Source organism: Lonchura striata, chromosome 3 (genome assembly GCF_050655825.1).
Source record: "Lonchura striata isolate lonStrDom1 chromosome 3, ASM5065582v1, whole genome shotgun sequence".
In the NCBI taxonomy this organism is placed as follows: domain Eukaryota; kingdom Metazoa; phylum Chordata; class Aves; order Passeriformes; family Estrildidae; genus Lonchura; species Lonchura striata.
The window spans coordinates 89,788,130-89,807,470 of record NC_140705.1 but is presented as its reverse complement, the minus strand read 5'-3'; the positions used below and the strand labels follow the sequence as shown (position 1 = coordinate 89,807,470).

Here is a 19,341-nt window from a genome sequence, read left to right as displayed (position 1 = left end):
GTAATTGGAAGGTTTTCCTAGTTTTATTATTGTTATTATAATATTGAATACTGCAAGCAATGAATCCTTTTAAGATGAATGATTTTCCAAGTGGTTACTTAAGAGTAACTGTGTTGTGCCTTGTGTGTACTTTTATTTCTGAGTGATAATCTGTTATGTTCTGTGATAAAATTCAAATAATTTTCTCTTCTTTCCATCAGGGTGTTGAAGGCTCAGTCTGATCACAGGTCGAGGCATGAAGGTCAGTGCTGCAAAACACCTGTGTAAGGAGCTAATAATTGGGATGGCAAATTGATGAGAATCTGTTATTTTGATTTATTCCAGCATTAGGATGGTGGAAAGACTGTGTTTTACTGCAGGAAATATCCATGGTTAAATATAGATCCAGGAAATATCCATCATATTACTGCAAGGAAATATGCATGGTTTCTGAGTGAAATCCAGTCTGGGTTTTCTCCCCCAATCTGGATTCAGGGTGAAATCTGGTTGTAGTTATTCCCGATCCACTTTCCAGTGGAAATCCAGTCCATGTTTTCACCCATCCACATTTTCCCTGAGCCAATTCCCAGAAGAAATCCGGTCCAGTTTTCCTTCAATCCTCATTCCAGGTGAAATCCAGTCTGGGTTTTCTCCCAATTAAGCTTCCTAGAGAATTCCTGTCTGGATTTTTTTTTGCTCCTGTTTCTGGCTGATATCTCATTGAGATTTTCCCAGTCCTCTTTCCAGGCTAAATCCCATCTGGATTTTCCCCCATTCCTGCTCCCACCCCTCATCCCCAAACTTTAAGAATAAGAAGGGGGAGAATTCAGTTTTATTTTGGGAGTGAAGCTGGGGCAGTGGTTGGAAGCATCTTCTGCTCAGAGAATTTTTCCATGGGTAGCAGCTACTTCCCTCTTGCCAAAACATTTCTTACTGAGCTTGTGGCAGAAATTCCATGTGAGAATTTTCAGCTCAGGTTGTATCAATGAGGAGAACAGCAAATTCAAACAAATCTCACACATCATTTTATCCTGCATTAATAACCAGTGACAGAGGTATGCAGCCAGGATCCTATCAGAATGTAACACTTTGCAAAGAAGAAAATAGGAAATTCAGGTGGAAGTAGAAGATGAGGGGGCTACCAGGAGTAAACTCTTGTTGCACCTGAAAAATTGATATTAGACCTTATTCCAAGAACAGCTTTCTTTATTCTGCCAAGAGGAAAAGCTTCATTGGCAAGACAGTTGGGGTCCTATCCCATAAAAAGCTGTTCTGGACACCCCTGGACACATCTGTAATTGGGTGTTCAGGCCTTGTTTGCTTGGGAACAAATCTCAGCAGATATTGGCCCTGGAAATTGCTGCCATTCATTTGATAGGTCTGTGCTTGGGCTCTTGCTGCTGGCAGTCCCCTCTCCTAAATAATGAAAGATGAGGAATGGTTTCTCTGTTGATAATGCCTTTGAAAATTGGATATTTGAAAGTGCAGTCCTTGAAAGCATGCTGGCTGTATTACCAGAGGAAAGGTGACACTGGATGGAGTCTGAAGCACTGCAAAATTTTCTTTCTAATTTCATTACAAAGACACTACCTAAGAAATTCCAGATTTATTTAGGAGCTGCAGGATGATTGCAATGGAACTTTTGTTTGAGGCAACACAAACGTGGCCACAGAAATTAGTACAAAACAGGAAATAAATGTGAAGATGTGATGCAAAGTAGGAAAGTACTGTGGCCCTCACTAATAATATTTAATCTAATTGGATGGTCATCATTAGTACGGTGGTCAGTATTTAATCAGCATATTGGTAAAACTCTGAGGTTTTTTTGTATCCTTAGTGCCAAAAGAGATTTTGTCTTGCCTGTTATTGTGACTGAAATAAATGTCACTTTGGACTGTGCAACCCTTCTGCCCAGAAAGCCTTTGCTGTTGCTTACAGTGGGATTCCTCTCCTCCTCCTGCAGTCACTCACTATTCCATGTGGCTCTTGGTGAGCTGGGCTCACTGCTGCTCCTTGGTGAAATCCAGTCTGGCTGACAGTGACCATTTGCAAGACTGGCTCAAGAAACTCACCCTTCTTATTCCAGAGGTATGGTAATGGGGAGCTTGGTACGTTCCTAATTGGTGTCATTACCTTTGGGTTGCCATTAATCCAGGACATGTGTTTTCCTGCTAAAAGTGGCAAGATCTGCTTCAGTTCCTTGCAGTGCTGGGTAAGAAGTGATCATTGGAAGGTGGCACCTCAGTGCTTGGTGGCAAACCGGGTTATAAACTCTCACCTTTCTCCTTGGCTTCTCTTTGAAGGTCATTTTTTCATTGTCATTTGTTAAAATTTCTGGGTAATTTGTTGAAATTTCTGGGTGATGCCATTATTAGATTTTTTGGTTTTGCTATTTGTTTTTCCATACTTAGAGTCACAGAATGAGGTGAATGAAAATTGATACAAAAATCTTTGTCATGACCAAAGCTTGGTCTAGCTTTAAGTAATTTTTTCTCCAGTAATAAAGGCTTAAAAATTGCATCAATTATATTCACAGTAGATTTTTTTTTTTATTTACTGGTGGTTGCTTAAAGGTGCAAGGTGGACATGATGTGATAATTCTTATCTGTTGTTTTATTACTCAAGCACAGAAAAAGCTTACAGGCTCCATTTAAAATCCCTGGAAATGAGAGAGTGCAAACTTTCAAAGCTTGATTACACTGTGGATATTTTTCTTAATAAAAGGAAGAAGAAAATAGTTTTTCTAGTGAAATTAAATTAATTAGTAACTAGGAATGAGTAAGGGCAAATTCAGGATTCACATAGATTTCCATGATTTGCCAGATGTAATATCTTCTATTCTAGTCACTTTAATCATTCCCATAGAAAATACATAACTTGAGACACAGGGTACAAACAATGTTTTTAATTAGAATAGTATATTTTGCATTTTTCTGTTGGCAGTTTAAATGCACATTATTTGCAATACCTGTTTTAGAAAGACACATTCAACCCTGATAACGTCTTATATATTATGAGAGGAATTTATATACCTATGAAAGAAAAACATACAAAAGAAAAAATCTTCCAAAGAATGAGTGTAATCATGTAATTTTATTGTTTTCTGTAGACTGCAGTTCGCCATGAGTCCTGCAATGGTTTGTACAAATTATCTCTCTCTGGCCTGGATGGGGGAGACTCAATCAATCGCTCCTTTCTGCTGCTGGCTGCATCAACCTTGTTAAAATTTCTCCCTGATGCTCAAGCTCTGAAACCAATTAGGGTAAGAATTTAAGAACTGACAAGACTTTTCTCAAAGATAAATTTAAAAGTAATATAAAAAAGTAAAAAAGTTTAATATAATAAACTAATGCACTATACTATAATAGCACATTATTGTTGTGTCTGCCATACTGTTTCAGATACACAGAGATATGAAGTCTGCTGATGTTTCCAGGAACTTTCCAAAAATGTTAAACTGTGACACTACAGTAATTTACAGCTTGGCTATGCCTGGAAAAATGCGTGACAGCTTTTGGGAAGTGCCCTTGTTCTTCAATTTCAATGTCTGTGTACACAGATGTTTAAAAAAAAAAAGTTAAATTAAAATAATCTACAGAAGATTTAGCAATATTTATCTGTTTTTCAGGAGAGTTTAAAATTAGAGAAGTATTTACTAATTTAAATCAGCCCAAGTTTTTAATGTTTTATCCAGTCTAATCCTGAATATTTTTGTGATTTGCAGTGGATGGTATGAACTCCACACTATTCTACAAATCTTTTTCAGGTCTGGCAGATTATCATGGCAATTTTTCAAGAATATTAACAAATCTTGCGGAAGAAAAACAGAGCATACACTGTTACCCTTGTAAAATACATTGTTCTTACACTTACCTTAGAGGCTTGAAGAAAGTAATTCTCTTGTAACACGGTTACTGGCTTCACTGTGCTCTTTTAATACAGTTATTTTGTCTTCTACTTCAGAAAAAAAGCAATTTCTTTCCACAGATAGAGGATTATGAAGAGGAAACTGTGCTGCGACCTGGTTGTAAGGAGTATTTTTGGCTGCTGTGCAAACTGATTGATAACATTCATGTCAAAGATGCAAGTCAGGTAGGTTTGCATTGCATTCATACCAGTGTTTATTGCTTTTAATTAGTCTCTTCAGATAGGTTTTCTTAAGCTCTGATGGACTGTTATGAGCAGCTTTTGAATGTTTTCCATCTCCCAGTTTACTCTGATGTGTACTTAGTAGTTCTTGGAAGCTTCAGGTAATGACTCTGTAGGGTCAAGAAAGGGGGGTTGTTATAACACACAAGGTGAACTTAGTTGCAGGTCGCAGACATGGGAATAGTGTAATTATCTGTGATAATTACACTGTGATAATTCCAGTGTGTTCCAAGGAGGAGCTAATCAAGTATTTGATTAAAGCCGAAAGAGTTAAATTCAGTTAACAGCCACTTAGCATAAGTCAGAAAACTTACCTTCAGCATGCCTGAAAATGAGTTTTAATTATCTCTGTTTTTCTGTGTGCAATAATAACATTTCCTCCAAAAGTAGTCCATAATTCTTTTCCATTTGTATTCAATTTTCTTTATTTTGGATCAGACAACCCTGCTTGATTTAGATGCACTGGCGAGACACCTTGCTGACTGCATTCGGAGGTGAGCTTTGCCCCAGGAATTCCCCTTGGAGTTTGCATTGGGTTATTGTTCGTGGGGCAGAGCTGTGACATTCCTTCTATCCCTCTGTGTGCATATCCAGCAGGGAAATCCTTGACCATCAGGATGGGAACATAGAGGATGATGGGCTCACAGGACTGCTTCGCCTTGCAACCAGTGTTATAAAGCACAAACCACCTTTCAAATTCTCTCGGGAAGGCCAGGTGAGAAGGACACTGCAAGACCACTGAGAGATCAAACTTTTTTACCACATTTTGATTGCAGGGCTCAATATATGAAAGTTTGTCGTATTTTTAGCCTTCGGATAATCAACAAGCTCACAGGTATTCCTTTATTAACAAGTAGCACTTACAGTTCCTTCCCTTTCTATATAATTCCAGGATAGAATTCTTCCATCCCTGAAGTTTTATTTATTTTCATTTATTGGCTTTAAATGTTTTTTTCTGTTAATCAGCATTAGCTGGTTAAGTCCTTAACAACAGCTGATTTTGACCAGATGCTGGGCAGTCTGATCTAAAAGTAACAGTTTAAGCTCCACACCTGTGTAGTGGCAGAAATCTGTTACAAGATTATTACACTCCGCCTGTGCTTGTAGAGTGGGAAAGTGGTGAGGCAGGGGAAGTTGCTAAAAACAATTTATATTTGAGAACTGCATTGTCTTAAAAAAAGCAAATTGTGTGTAAAAACAACTTCAGATTGATTTTTTTTTTTCTGTAGACTCTATACAGAACTTACTATTTTCAGCTGAAGAGTAGGCCCTGGTGTCTAATGATGTTGTTATATCTTATCTGTTTATTCTGTTGCCATAAAATAGCCCAGAAGGTAATTTGATTGTCCAAATGTGTCATTGCTGACAGCATTTTAAAAGACTGCTTCTGTTGTTCTGCTGGATAAGTGTGTTTAACCTGGGGAGAGCTTCCAGATTAAATCAGAATAAGAATTCAATCCACAAGAGTGCAGGGTGGAAGAGGATGTGGAAATTAAAATAAATGTATGCAAAGGTCAGATTAGGTAGCTTGGATGTATAGAAAGCTTAAGAAAAACTTGAGAAACTAGTACTAAAAGTTACTGAAAATCCATTTCTGGTTTGTCAAGCTATCAGTCATAAAACAAATCATATTTTGTGATCTTTTCCAATTGGCACGTTCCTCTTTAGATTATAAAATTGCTATAGTGCACTTCATGCGGTACAAGTTGTTGAAATTTGTGATTCAGAACTTGTATTCAAGTCAGAAAGTTCTGCATGACAGAGGTCCAGAAAGTCTGTAAAAGCTCCTAGAAAATTGTTCATATATGATTCATGTTTTAAGAATACATTCAACTTGCTCAGTGTGCCAATTTAACTCTTTTCCAGGAGTTTCTGAGGGACATCTTCAATCTCCTGTTCTTGCTGCCCAGTCTGAAGGACAGACAACAGCCAAAGTGCAAGTCCCACTCCTCCAGAGCTGCTGCTTATGACTTGCTGGTGGAAATGGTGAAAGGCTCTGTGGAAAATTACAGGCTGCTCCACAACTGGGTCATGGCACAGCACATGCAGTGTAAGAAACTTTGGAGTGTTATTGGCCAATAACTCTGCTTGGGGAATTCCACCTTATAGCTCTGCTGTTTATCCTCTATCGCCTGGAGTAGTGTCACAGAAGCGTTGGAATCTTTAGCTCACTTAACAAATGAAATCCCAAAATAATTTCCATATCACCTATTCTTACATATTATTATTTAGAGGGTGTGGTCCTGTTAAATAGCATGTACACACACAGGTAACACTGGATTTTACATGTTTTATCCTCTTATGCTGGATTTTAATTTCCCTTTTTTGTTTCTGACATGAAGCATGGAATATTTATGCATAAACCAAACTGTAGTAACCACATGAAGGTACTGGAGTTCTGAGCAGCCCTGTCATGTTTTCAGAACCTCTGGTATCATTGTAGCTGACTTCAGTCTGTACCCATATATCTGCATAAAGCAGTTTTGCTGTGGCTTTTGGCTTCCATGCTTCCTGCCTTTTGGCATCACAGTTCCTATGTATAATATGGAAATCACCAAAATTTCAAGCTAGTTAATATTTTATCTTTGGTTTACAAATCCTCATGATGCATTTTTAGCTTGCTATATGTCTTTCACATGCCCATTTAAAATTTCTCTAACCTGAGGTTCTGTAATTTATTATAATCTCTGGAATTGATTTTAGTGCCTTACAATTCAACAAGCAAAAGAGAAATCTGATCATAATAATGCTTTGTGTTCTATTATCTTATGCCTGGGGCCTTCTAAGGTCTCCTGTGCTCAGAAGAAATATTATGAAGAATATATTTTATGAAAATATTGGATATTTTTGTTTGTTATGAGCACATTATTTGCTGCTGAGGTTGTCTCTATATCTCTAGGTCCAATAATTTGTTTTTAACAATCAGTGTTTTCCTCACTCCAAATCTCAGTAATTCCTCTGTGTTGATGTTTTCTGTAACATTTACCACAGTTGTTACTTTCTTTCAAACACTCTTCCCTGGATTGTTTGTTCATCCCATGTTCTCCCAAGCCATCTGTTCTGTGCTCCTGCTCCATATCCAGCATTTCTCACTTGCATGAATGTTAATTTTATTACAGCTGGCACAGTGCTGTTGTCTCTGTGATGTGCACCCAACACAGCACTTGTGATACCTCATTTGTTTAAGGGCTTGTTATTCCATTGTTGTGATCCAAAGATTATTGAAACTGGGTTTTTCTACTTTGTTATCCCTGTAATCTTACTAGTCTTCAAAAAACTTAGTCTTTGGCCTAGCCCTCCATCCTTCTTAGGAGAAATATTAAGGGAAATATTAGAAATTTCCATCCTGTCTTTGGTTTTAAATGTGTTTTCTTGACAGGGAGGGCTCCCAGTTCATTCAGGTGGATCTCACTGAAGAGTGGATTTAGGTATCTTAAGTTGTTCATAAAATTTCTTGCAGTATTTTGGAGTTTTGCTTCTTTAAAGACTGGTAAAACCCTTGAGTTCAAAGAGTAGGTGCTTCACTTTCCAGCCAGTTTAAGACCATGTCTGGTGTTATCAATGGAACAGGAGCATCATTAGAAGGTGGAATATAAAGAAATGCATGGTCATTCTGAGAGGAAAAAAATCAGCTTTAGTTTGCTTAAAATAGAATGTGAACATGGTTAAGTTTGGTTTCAAGTTTCCCCAACTCTTCCTGAGAAAAAGCTGGTTTCTATAACAACAGTGAGGAATAAAGAAGATAGGCATCAATGAGCCTCAAATTTGCCTTTCTAGTTAAGATCCATATGGAGAGGGAAAAACTTTATTACACAAATGAAGTCAGTCACTTAAAAAATCCCAGGGTGGGGAACACAAGGTCATCCTGAGAAAGTCCTTGTCAAATTCCTGAATGCTCTTTGTCAGATGGAAGGAGGTGGAAGATCCTCCCAGCTGCTCTGTGAAGTACAGAGGAGTCAACTGATTGCCTTGCAATTACAGCTTGATGAGCTCTAGGCAGGGAGAGATGCTGAGTCCTTACCTCAGAAAGGGTGAATTAGTATGCTGTCATTTAGGGATTGCAGTTAAGGGAGGGAATTTTGGATTCTTCTGCCAGGCTAATGACCTCCTTTAGGAGGGGAAGTGTGCAGGGGAGCTTTGTTTCTACTGGCTGACCAGCCCAGGTAACCTGAGGTCACAGCACTGAGGTCTGTTGAAACAGAATTAAACCTCTTTTCTTCCCTCCTTAGTGCTTCAGGGCTAATAGTTGTTTTGGTGCCAATGCCAAAATGAAGATCACAGCTATTATTTGTTGTGCAGCAGAAAACCTTGAGTGTCTGGTCTCTGAAGATGTGACGATGCCAAATAGTTTCCTGAATTTCTGTCTAATAGTGTGGAGTGAGAGGAATCCCTAATGAGTCTTTCATCTATGATGAAATAATTAAGGATTTAAAGTTTAAATCTTGAACTCCATATAGCTTTTATGGATTGTAAAATAAATCCAGACTTTTTTAGGGTATTTTTTTCCCTCTTTATTTGAACATATACTTCAGCAGAGGTACTGAATTATTTGTGAGATACATAGTGTTTTCAGAGAATGACATCTTTGGGGATGAGTAGCAAAGCTGGATGCATTGCAGGGGTTTGTGTCCAACTTCTTGGCTATCAAGAAAAATTCTCTTAAGCTGGTTACTATCTTCCTGACTGGCAGATGAGATGAACTTTCCCATTCTTCTGATTTCTTGGCAGCCATATCAGAACAAGGCTCATGAAAGAGTCGCTCAGCCCTGCCAAGCTTGTCTGGTGCCTCCCTGTGTAAGAAATCTATTGCTACATCTGGTATGAAATTCAGAGGAATGGAAAGCTTGGAGGAAAAGAAAATGGCTTTTTCAGTCTGATTCACTTGACATTTGGAGAGCACAGACCAAAGTGATGTTGCAGGAGGTTTTAAAGATTTTCCTGAGGAATATATAATCCATTTTCCTAAAGATCAGGCACAGTCTGGCTCATGCCTATAAATGTACAGTGCATAACCAGTGGCATTTTATTACTGTGAACATCAAGCTTTTAATTGTATTTCTATTTTTGCAAATTGCACTCTGAATTTACTCTTTTCCTTCCTGTGTGATTGCTGCTTTTCACAGCTTCCCATGCACCTTACAAGTGGGATTATTGGCCCCATGATGATGTTCGTGCTGAGTGCAGGTTTGTGGGTTTAACCAACCTTGGAGCCACATGTTACTTGGCTTCCACTATTCAGCAGTTGTACATGATCCCAGAGGCCAGACAAGCAATTTTCACTGCAAAGGTGAGTGTGGGGCTTGGAGAGAAGTTTATGTTCAGAATCAGTGCAAATACTGAAAAAATACAGATTTTCTTCTAAGACTTACATCTAGATAAAGAATATTTCTTCAGGCTTTAGTTTGCTTTTTGTGTAGTTGGATGCTTTTGTTGGTGTCTAAAAGTTAAGAGATTTTTTTTTCTTAAATATGTAATGTGGTAGGTTCTTAAGGTGGCAGTGAAATAAAATGTTTTAAAAGTCATATTTCTGTTGCTTTCAAGTAGCTTGATTCATGTCTGGGTTTATGTGAATTGTCTATTGTTTCTTAACGGCTAATTTGTCATTTTGTTAACAAATGCTTTCTCATGGCTGTTTATAAAGTCCCAGAGCACATTATCTTATGCTGCCAGAAGTACAGCAGTAATTATCATACTTGGGTTGACTTCCAGAAATGCAATATTATAACTTTTGTCTCCTTATTGTAAGAGAGAAAGTATAATTTTGGTCCCTGACGTCAGCAGGGCAGATAGAATGTGTGAAACACCCTAATTGGCAGTGACCTCATAATTTCTGTTATTGTTCATTGCTGGTACTTGTCATGTAACTTCTGGATTTACCATTTATAAATGCAAGTAAAAACCTAAGTAAGAGAAGCTGCTGGTCTGCACAAGAAATGCATTATGGAGAGGGCTGTTCAGAGCCCTCACAACATCTGTGAATTAAAGTATTCCAAAACCAACAACACTTTGTAATACTTCCCCAAAAACACCTATCTGCAGTAAATTTTTAGAAAGTAATTCTCAGGTTTGATGTTAACATGCCAAAAAAAGTGTAAAATAAGTATAAAGATTCTAAACAGAAGATAATAGACTGTGTGTTCTTGTGCACAATCATTTTCCTTAATGGTCTGTAATAAAGTAATAGGGTTTTTATTTGGCTATTACATCTTTTTAACGTATTATTTTGGAAAGTAATAAGCAAAAAAATCAAGTCTTCTTTTATTAATTTCTGTTAGTATTCAGAAGATATGAAACACAAGACCACTCTACTGGAACTCCAGAAGATGTTTACATACCTAATGGTAGGTGTGAAAGAGAGTATTTTAGGAAGTGTCCTATTTTAGAGATTCTTTGTACATAGTCCAGGTGAATCAGTGAATTACAGAGGTGTTGGGTAGGTGGAGTATCCCTGGTGATAAAATAAAATAAATTACATTCTTCTTATCCATTACATTTTCCTCGCTCCAATATTTAAAGATTAATCCATTAAAATACAGCAAAATGTTGAGATTCTGGGACCAAACAAAATTAAAGCAGTTCCCAGGTGTTCACTGCTGTTAAAACACTGAAACAATTCTGAAATAATGAAAAAAACCTGAGGAGACTTGAGTGTCTTGACACTGGTTTTATGTAAGAAATTCACAACCACTTTGAAGACAGATGGGGAAAAGAATCTTGACTTGTAATGCCTCCCATGATTCATAGAAATTGTTAATTTAGGTGTTCACTTCAGCAGAAAATAATAGAGGAACAGAAAGTCATAGCAAGACTTACCATTATTTAAATCTTGAAGAAATACTTTTTTCTGAAAAAGGCACTATTTACAGGAGGTGCTGTCTTGCTATACATCCTTAAAAGAGAGCAGAGTGAGTCCTGCATTCCCAGTGTGCAAGGCAGTGGAATGGGGATGTATTCTAAAGAATTGCTTTATATTGCACATTTTTTTCTCTGGCTAAACACATCCTGTTAAAAACTAGATGAAAACATAGAGAAGTCTGAATGAGAATTGAACACTTGGAAAGATTTAAGTCAGCGGTGTCCAAAAATACATAAATACAAGCTGCTGTGCTCACATTTTATTTTGTGTCAGAGCAGACATGCAGGAAGTGCATGTGTCACATCTTCAGCCAAGATATTTTAATTTAATGATTAATTTTATGAAGTATTTCCTACATATTTTAATCCTTTTTTACTAACAGTATTTTACTCACTGGTATCATGATAATGGTTATCAATTAGTTAAAAACTGGTTTGCATTTCAGCAGAAACATTTAAACATTTAGGAAATTATCCTGCCTAATAAGCATATTGTATGTAAAAGATGCCTTTTTGAAAACAGATATTAATATATGTGTGTGTGGTACATCTGTGTAAATTGAAAAGAAAAATATTTGGGTTGATTTGGTGTTGTTTGATACCTTTTATCAAAGGAAAGTGAATGTAAGGCCTACAACCCAAGGCCTTTCTGTAAAACCTACACTATGGATAAGCAGCCCTTGAACACTGGAGAGCAGAAGGACATGACAGAGTTCTTCACTGACCTAATAACAAAAATAGAGGAAATGTCTCCAGAACTGGTGAGTTATTAAGAGGGAGCAAAAGGGAGCTTGAGAACTTAGCTATTTGCTCAAATTTCCTTGACAGAATTTATTTATTTATTCATTCACAGAAAAACACAGTGAAGAGTTTGTTTGGAGGTGTTATCACAAACAATGTTGTTTCTTTGGTAAGTGCTCCTTCTCTAGCCTGATCTTTTAAAGATAATTATTTCCTAACTTCTCAAAAAAAGTGATTTCATTGCTTTTATCTTGCGTTTGTTCAGGACTGTGAGCATGTGAGTCAGACAGCTGAAGAGTTCTACACAGTGAGGTGCCAGGTGGCAGACATGAAGAATATTTATGTAAGTAATGCCAGGCTGAGATGAATCTTGGATCTCAGTTACAAAGGGCATAAAACACTACCACACATTTGAAGATTTCAATTCTTTTTATCTGCATTCCAGTTTTGGGGTGTTACGAGGTTTATATTATTAGGTCATTTAGTTTCATCTTTTCACTGCTGTGTGCCATCAGCTGGAGCCAACAGTAGTCATTGACTGTTTACAGTCAATAATCCCTATTTACTTGTTTTAAACATGCTGTGGTCATTTTATATGAGAACTGTGAATGTCAAAAGGTTTAACTACTGGTTATGAAATTAATTTTAATCTTACATCAGCATAATTCTATGTTTTCAAGATTTTTAGACAACCATTATTCCCACAGTTGAAATTTGAATTTAATGGATTTGAATTCCTTGAGACAGTTTGGAATATTAAGTACGATTTTTATGAGTTAGTTCCTTAATTCTGTATGTAGGTTAGGAAATGGTTTTCCTGTCAAACTCTTCTCTTAGTTCAGGTGTGTGGTCTTCTGTGAAAAATTTTGAGGCTTTATTTTCATGTGGTCTTCTGTGAAAAATTTTGAGGCTTTATTTTCATAACTTACAGAAATGTTAATTGAAATCAAAGTAAGGTTGAAGAAGGGGTTTGGAAAGCAGGCCATGTAAGCACAAGATACAAATATCCAAGATAAATGTAACCTCCTTTTTTGTTTTTTCCATGTAGGAATCTCTTGATGAAGTAACTATTAAAGATACCTTGGAAGGTGACAACATGTACACGTGTTCTCACTGTGGGAAGAAAGTGCGGGCTGAGAAAAGGTGTGGCTAAGAAGAAATAAATAGTCCTAATGTTTCTTTTTAGTAAATCCCTGAAATTCCATTTGGAATAACAATAGTCCTTTAGATGCAACAGGACTGCTCTTTCATTCAGTTGATATCATATAGGTCTGTAAGGATCCCTGTGCAAAGCAGAAATTAGAAGGAAATCAAATTTCCAAGACAGAGAATCCAAAAAATATCTTAGCAAAAGACACAGGAAAATGTTCATGACCTTTTTTAATTTTTAAATTAGTACCTTTGGGAACGTTAGTCCTGGGTTTAAAATACTAAATGCTTTCAGAGGTTGGTTGGTTACTCATTATGTAGGAGAATTGCTTATGTTTCATGTCACCCTGAATCTCTTAATCAAAATTTGTAGCTTTAAAAATGTTTCCATGTTTTGCAAAGTCTACTTACAAAGACAAAATAAATTAAAATTTAATGTTGTCTTGGTATTGCAGCTAAGAAATTTCTTTGTTAGAGTTGGAATACCTTGTTGTTTTAAATGATGTGAGTGAGAGAATAACTTATTTGAAAATCATTATTGCAAATTTTATGAGTTTTTATGCAGATGATGTCCTGCCTTTGCATTGTTGAATTCATTCATGGCTTATTTTATGATACTATTTTAGAAAGGTACAGTGACAGCCTAAACAGAATTGCTTAATGGGCTAAATTTGACTTTCCTGCTGCCAATCAGTCTGCCCTGCTCTGGGGCACTGTAAGAGCTGAATTTTGTATTTATGTCTTAGCAATAGATCTCCAATGTTACACTTGAAATAAATGTTTAAAATCTCTGTGAAAATACAATTCACTCTCCTAAGCTTTTGTAAATATTGTTATTTGTGATCCTTCAGGGCATGTTTTAAGAAACTACCTCGTATCTTAAGCTTCAACACCATGAGATACACATTTAATATGGTGACCATGATGAAGGAGAAAGTCAATACCCATTTTTCATTCCCTTTACGTTTGGATATGACACCCTACACTGAAGATTTCCTCATGGGAAAAAACGACAGGAAAGAAGGTTTGCTCCTAAAATGGATTGAGCAAGCTTTGGCATTCTGTTTGTGTTACATACTCTGTATTTATTTGTGTATTCACTTCCTGTATACAGAACAGAAGCAAATAAAATCAAACATAATGTTAATTAACTATATTCCCAAAGTCACACACTGTACTTCACATAAGAAAAATGGTCAATTTTTGGTTTCAAATACTGTTTAATTTCAATTAATCGTATATTTTTGTAAAGTATGAGAGGAATTGCAAATAATTGCATACAGTTTGTTGCTAATGTTGGAAGTTTGGATGTTTAAGAAATAACTGATTAAATATGGTATTGAATTCTTTCAGGTTTTAAGGAAGATGGTGCATATCTGAAGGAAACTGAGAGTTATGAGTATGACCTGATTGGTGTGACAGTTCACACGGGAACAGCAGATGGGGGGCATTACTACAGTTTTATCAGGGACATTGTCAATCCTCATGCTTACAAAAACAACAAGTGGTGAGCTGCGCCTTTTATATTTCTGTATTTTTAATAACTAAAGCTGTTGGCTTTTTTAGGTGCAGTTATATGTGGGGATACATCCTGTAGGTTCCTTTGGAAAGCAAGGATGTTGGTATTTGATAGTTGTATGGATATTAATTTATTGGCCTACAGATCAGTAGCCAGGAGAAGTTTGTGGTCTCAAACACAGGGGTGGCCAGGAATGCTGTGTTGGCCTCACCACAGCCAGGGATTGCTTCCTGATGGGACTAGATTTGAATTGTTGCAGTGCAAAAGATTTCCTAGATTGTCCTTCCTGAAATCTGCTTGGTACCTTGAATGAGGATCCAACTACATTTCTGGATGGCAAATTTGGGAAAGGAGAGGGACATGGGCATGGGAAGGAGGAAGGTCCTCCTGGGAGACAGAGGAAAGTGGGGAACACTCTGCCTGCTATTTTTGGATGTGGTATCTCCATTTCTCACTGGAGCCCTGGCATAGGTAACAAGGTTTCCTCTATTCCTGTTCTCTAGAGAAGCCAGAGCATTTCTGAAATAGAACCAGCTCATGACCTAATCCCTGCTCCAGTGGGGATCCCAACAATAACTCCTTGTTTGATGTTACTGGAAGGAAGTCACTTTGGGACCAGATTTTCATTTACTGGTATCTAAACAAGACATTAGAAATTTATAGGAATATTTCAATCTGAGGAATCGTTGGAGGTGCTAATGAGGCTTTATTTGCCCCTAGAGATGAGCAGCAATTGTTTCAAAGCCTCTCTCTGCTTTGCAGGTACCTTTTCAATGATGCTGAAGTTAAACCCTTCGACTCTGCCCAGCTCGCTTCCGAATGTTTTGGTGGAGAAATGACTGTAAGTTGTGACCTGAATTTTTGTCATGTTCAACTGTTCCAGTATCTATTACAACCCAGGTCTTTGTATGAGGCTTTAAAAGGAAGCTCTCAGAAGTACAGTACAGGTGTTACTAATGAAGCAAAGTTAATTAGTGAAGTGTCTCTCCAAACGAGGTATTTCTTTACTAAATCTGGTTTTTATCATACCATTTATTCAGGTATAAAAAAAGTGAGTCTGAGCTAATTTAGGAGTTCTTGCTTGGGGTGGCTGCTTAGCTCAGATCATTGATGAAGGAATCATTATTTCAAGCTTAGGTGTATTCTGCAGAAAAAATGGGCATTTTGATCTTTGTCTATGTCTTGTATTGTTGCCTGGGACATCAGTTGGAATATTTTTACACATTATTAATACAAACAATACTCAAATGTTCTCAGGTTGTGCCTGAATTGATCATTATTTAAAGCTGTGTACATTATATAAAGCACATTGTAGATAACACAGTATCTTATTAAATCAGTCCTGGGCATAAGACAACTTCTCATGTCTGGGAACGACAATATGCTGAAATAAAACCAAAAAATTCCTTTGTTTGCTACATAGATAAAATACCTTTAGATGCCTCTAAAGAAGAGGTGTCAGTGAGACGGATGAGCCAGGAAATTGCTTGGGATGGAGGTAGAGTATTGCATAGTGGCTTTGAAAATTCAGAAGAGGCCAGAGAAGAAAAAAAAAAAAACAAGACTACTTTGGGCAAGAACTAAATTGTCAGCAACCCTCATAAATAACATAAAATAAATGTGCAAGTGAACTGTCACAAACTGTTAGAAACTAAAGCATTAAAAAGCTTGTAATTAATGGTTTTGCTTTCTTCTTGACAGACAAAAACTTATGATTCTGTTACTGATAAGTTTATGGACTTCTCCTTTGAAAAGGTATTTTCTCTTCCTAACCCTTGTTGCATTATTGTATTTCTGATTTTCATGATTTCTCTCTGAAAGCAAAAATTATACAGATGTTTTTTTCTCCAAGACACACAGTGCTTACATGCTGTTTTATAAACGGATGGAGCCAGAGGAGGAAAATGGCAAAGACTACAAATTTGATGTTTCATCAGAATTGCTGGAGGTACAAATTGATTTGTTTTAACACCAGTCTTAAAACACTCTAGGAGGCCCTAAACACATCAGAAATCTGAATAAACATAGGAAAGCAAAAATAATTTAAATCACTAAGGTGGCAGTTCTTTCATTTCACTGTCTTCCTTAGGAGATGGTCATGGGATAGGAAAGGAATTATGATTTACATTTTATGTGAATGTTTTAGATATTTATGTGAATGTCTAGATGTTTTCTCATTCTGTCCTGTATATGGGATAAATCCCTTTTTGCCACCTGGAAAAATTAATGTCCCTGCTCCCTCTGGCCAGAAGTGTTGCTTCAGCATCTGCCACATTTTAGGTTCTTAATTGAAAATGTCTCTTCATTCCTAGCCAGCAAATCAGATCATGCTTTTATGCTTCTTGGTCTTAAAAATATTAATAGATTTTTATCAGAGTTAAATGTTTACACTATCTTGCTGTGAAAATCACTACGAATTAATGTGATCAAAAACATCACTTTAGAGAGATGAGCAGGGGACATGGCATGAAATCCTGTTCTGCTTTAATGATGGAGATTCAAATCTTACTCTTTAGGAATTTATCAGAATTTCTCAGAGCTCATCAAGCTTTGGGTTAGACTTCAGCTGTGATTCTTTTTCAACTTGCTGTTCTCTAAAAATTTTAGCCCAAAACTCTGAATAATTAAGTTGTAAAAATGAGGCCACAGAAAGAGGAGAAGGTTTGCAGCTCTGGTCTGCAGTCTTGTGGCAGGCACAACCAATACTCACTGTAGCATGAATAAAACAGCTTTGAGCCAGTTCTTTAAACTAAAGAAAGTGCTTTTAGAGGGAGTTTCTAATACAGAAAAATTCTGTGTTTTTAGTCTTGGATGCATTTAAATATTTTAAAAATCATGCTTAAGTAGTGAAATAAACTGCTTTCTTGTATCTGATGGTAGCATTTTTTCTTCAGTGGATATGGCATGATAACATGCAGTTCCTTCAAGACAAGAACATTTTTGAACATACATATTTCGGGTAAGTTTTTCTTTAAAAATGTAATATTAGTGCTTCTTTTCTTCTTGCAGATTATAATTATTAATTTAATTAACAATAAAATTACTGACTCTAGGTTTATGTGGCAGTTGTGTAGTAGCATCCCAAGTACACTACCAGACCCAAAAGCAGTTTCTCTGATGACAGCAAAGGTAAGGATTTCCAAAGAATCTCATCTTAACTATTTCCTTGTTGACATTTTAATTCATGCATTCTAAATTAATGGTGCCATTTTTTTTTCCAGTTAAGCACTTCCTTTGTACTAGAGACATTTATTCATTCAAAGGAAAAGGTATTTGATTTACTTGTAAATTCTCATTAATTAGCTGCATGAATCTAGTGAAAAGCAGATCTGTACTTTCCATTTCAAAAGTGGGAGTTTGAGCTGTAAAATCACTATACGTGACGCTAAGTTGATGTTTAAAGTATCATTTGCCTCATTTATAGTGAGCACTGCACAATGGAATATAATGTGTATGTTAAAATGTATGGATTGGTATTTATCTGTAGGTGCAACGTGTTATTAATTCATAAAATGTTTATTGTTTATAATTCATAAGATTTGGTATTTGAAGTTACAGTTTTTCCTGTATTTCTTTTCACAGCCTACAATGCTTCAGTGGATTGAACTGTTAACAAAACAGTTTAATAACAGTCAGGCAGCTTGTGAAGTAAGTGACTTAGGAACTCAGCAAAGTACAAACCAACTTTCTATATATTGTTTAACTTTCCTGGAGGTTCGTATCCCTGGAATATTTTGGACTATGAACTGCTGTATTTGGTATATTTGTGCTCTATGAGATGAAATTCGTCCTCTCTGATTACTGCAGATCCTGGGGAATGACTTAACTTTTATTTGCAGAAACCTACGTTGAGACCACAGGCCAAAATAATTTTGTCACTGAAATAAGAGAGAGCCAGTGTCAAAAACTCTTTATTTGATTAATTATTATATAGTGATTTGTGTAATGAAGATTTGCATAAATTAACTTACAAGAGACATGGGAAGACAAAGAATTTGCTATGGTCTTGTTGAAAGCAATTTTGAGATACTAAAGAAAGTTTTGAGAGTATTTCTGTGATAATTTAAATGTACAAGGAGCCCAACATAGACTGTCCTGCCTTAGACTTTATTCAGTAGAAAGGAATTAAATCCATGATGCTTTTATAAATTGATTCAAGGTTGATAAATTTTGTGACATTCAGTATTTGGGTGTACAGTTGTCTCAATGGGATGTAGTTCTAAGATGTTTGAGTTGAAGGCATTTAATGTAGTAAAGAATAGTCAAGTACAATTGAAATAAAAGTAAGAACGTTGATTCTTTATTTTAAACTGTCTTTCCTTCTGACTCAAACAAAATTCTGGGAGTCAGAAGACTGAGCTGTGTTATTTGCTGAGTCTGACTTGGAATGAGTCATTTTCTGTTAGTTTTACAGTTTTTGGTTCTCTGGAGGCCATGAGGCTTCCACATGTTAAAAATGCAAAAGAGATCTAACTTGGGAAGCTCTGTTTAATCCTGTCTCTCTTCTACAAGATTCTTCAGGTTACGCTTTTTTGTAAGCATAATTTTTATGCTATTGACATCACTTTGCAGGATAAGTGTGTTCTTCCAGGTAATTTTCTAATGGCATGCAGAGCACAGGGATAAGAAGATACTAGATAAAAATTTATATTGCTGTTTACCGCTATTGATTTTTATTTCTTTATTCCTTCATGCACAGAAGATATTTTAGATTTCCCTTGGATTAAAACTTGCCTATTCCTTAATAATAGTAACATTGATTTCTCTTCAGACTTTAATATCATGCAAAAAAGAAGATTGGACTAGAGCAAGTATGGAACAAAACTAACACAGTATGTATCTTCTGCAGTGGTTTTTGGATCGTATGGCTGATGATGATTGGTGGCCAATGCAGATTCTAATAAAGTGTCCCAATCAGATTGTGAGGCAGGTAAGAAAAAAGTTCCTTT

At 36.4% G+C, this 19,341-nt stretch overlaps 1 protein-coding gene across 10 annotated transcripts in view; it reads left to right on the top strand.

The window, feature by feature from the left end:
• USP34 (ubiquitin specific peptidase 34) overlaps nt 1-19,341 on the top strand; it is a 115,664-nt gene that overhangs the window by 70,809 nt on the left and 25,514 nt on the right. For 7 of the 10 annotated variants that reach the window (XM_085576967.1, XM_085576968.1, XM_085576972.1 and 4 more), the window contains exons 36-58: nt 201-241; nt 1,943-2,067; nt 3,089-3,241; nt 3,967-4,071; nt 4,567-4,622; nt 4,723-4,843; nt 5,995-6,178; nt 9,252-9,415; nt 10,404-10,469; nt 11,598-11,744; nt 11,837-11,893; nt 11,990-12,067; nt 12,773-12,867; nt 13,725-13,897; nt 14,227-14,380; nt 15,155-15,233; nt 16,094-16,147; nt 16,245-16,340; nt 17,287-17,351; nt 17,446-17,521; nt 17,614-17,661; nt 17,975-18,106; nt 19,242-19,322. In XM_085576967.1, coding sequence (XP_085433093.1) covers nt 201-241; nt 1,943-2,067; nt 3,089-3,241; nt 3,967-4,071; nt 4,567-4,622; nt 4,723-4,843; nt 5,995-6,178; nt 9,252-9,415; nt 10,404-10,469; nt 11,598-11,744; nt 11,837-11,893; nt 11,990-12,067; nt 12,773-12,867; nt 13,725-13,897; nt 14,227-14,380; nt 15,155-15,233; nt 16,094-16,147; nt 16,245-16,340; nt 17,287-17,351; nt 17,446-17,521; nt 17,614-17,661; nt 17,975-18,106; nt 19,242-19,322 — 2,350 coding nt within the window. The remainder of the gene's footprint in view (nt 1-200; nt 242-1,942; nt 2,068-3,088; nt 3,242-3,966; nt 4,072-4,566; nt 4,623-4,722; nt 4,844-5,994; nt 6,179-9,251; nt 9,416-10,403; nt 10,470-11,597; nt 11,745-11,836; nt 11,894-11,989; nt 12,068-12,772; nt 12,868-13,724; nt 13,898-14,226; nt 14,381-15,154; nt 15,234-16,093; nt 16,148-16,244; nt 16,341-17,286; nt 17,352-17,445; nt 17,522-17,613; nt 17,662-17,974; nt 18,107-19,241; nt 19,323-19,341) is intronic. The other 3 variants (XM_021527497.3, XM_021527496.3, XM_077781982.2) reach the window with 1 other exon arrangement.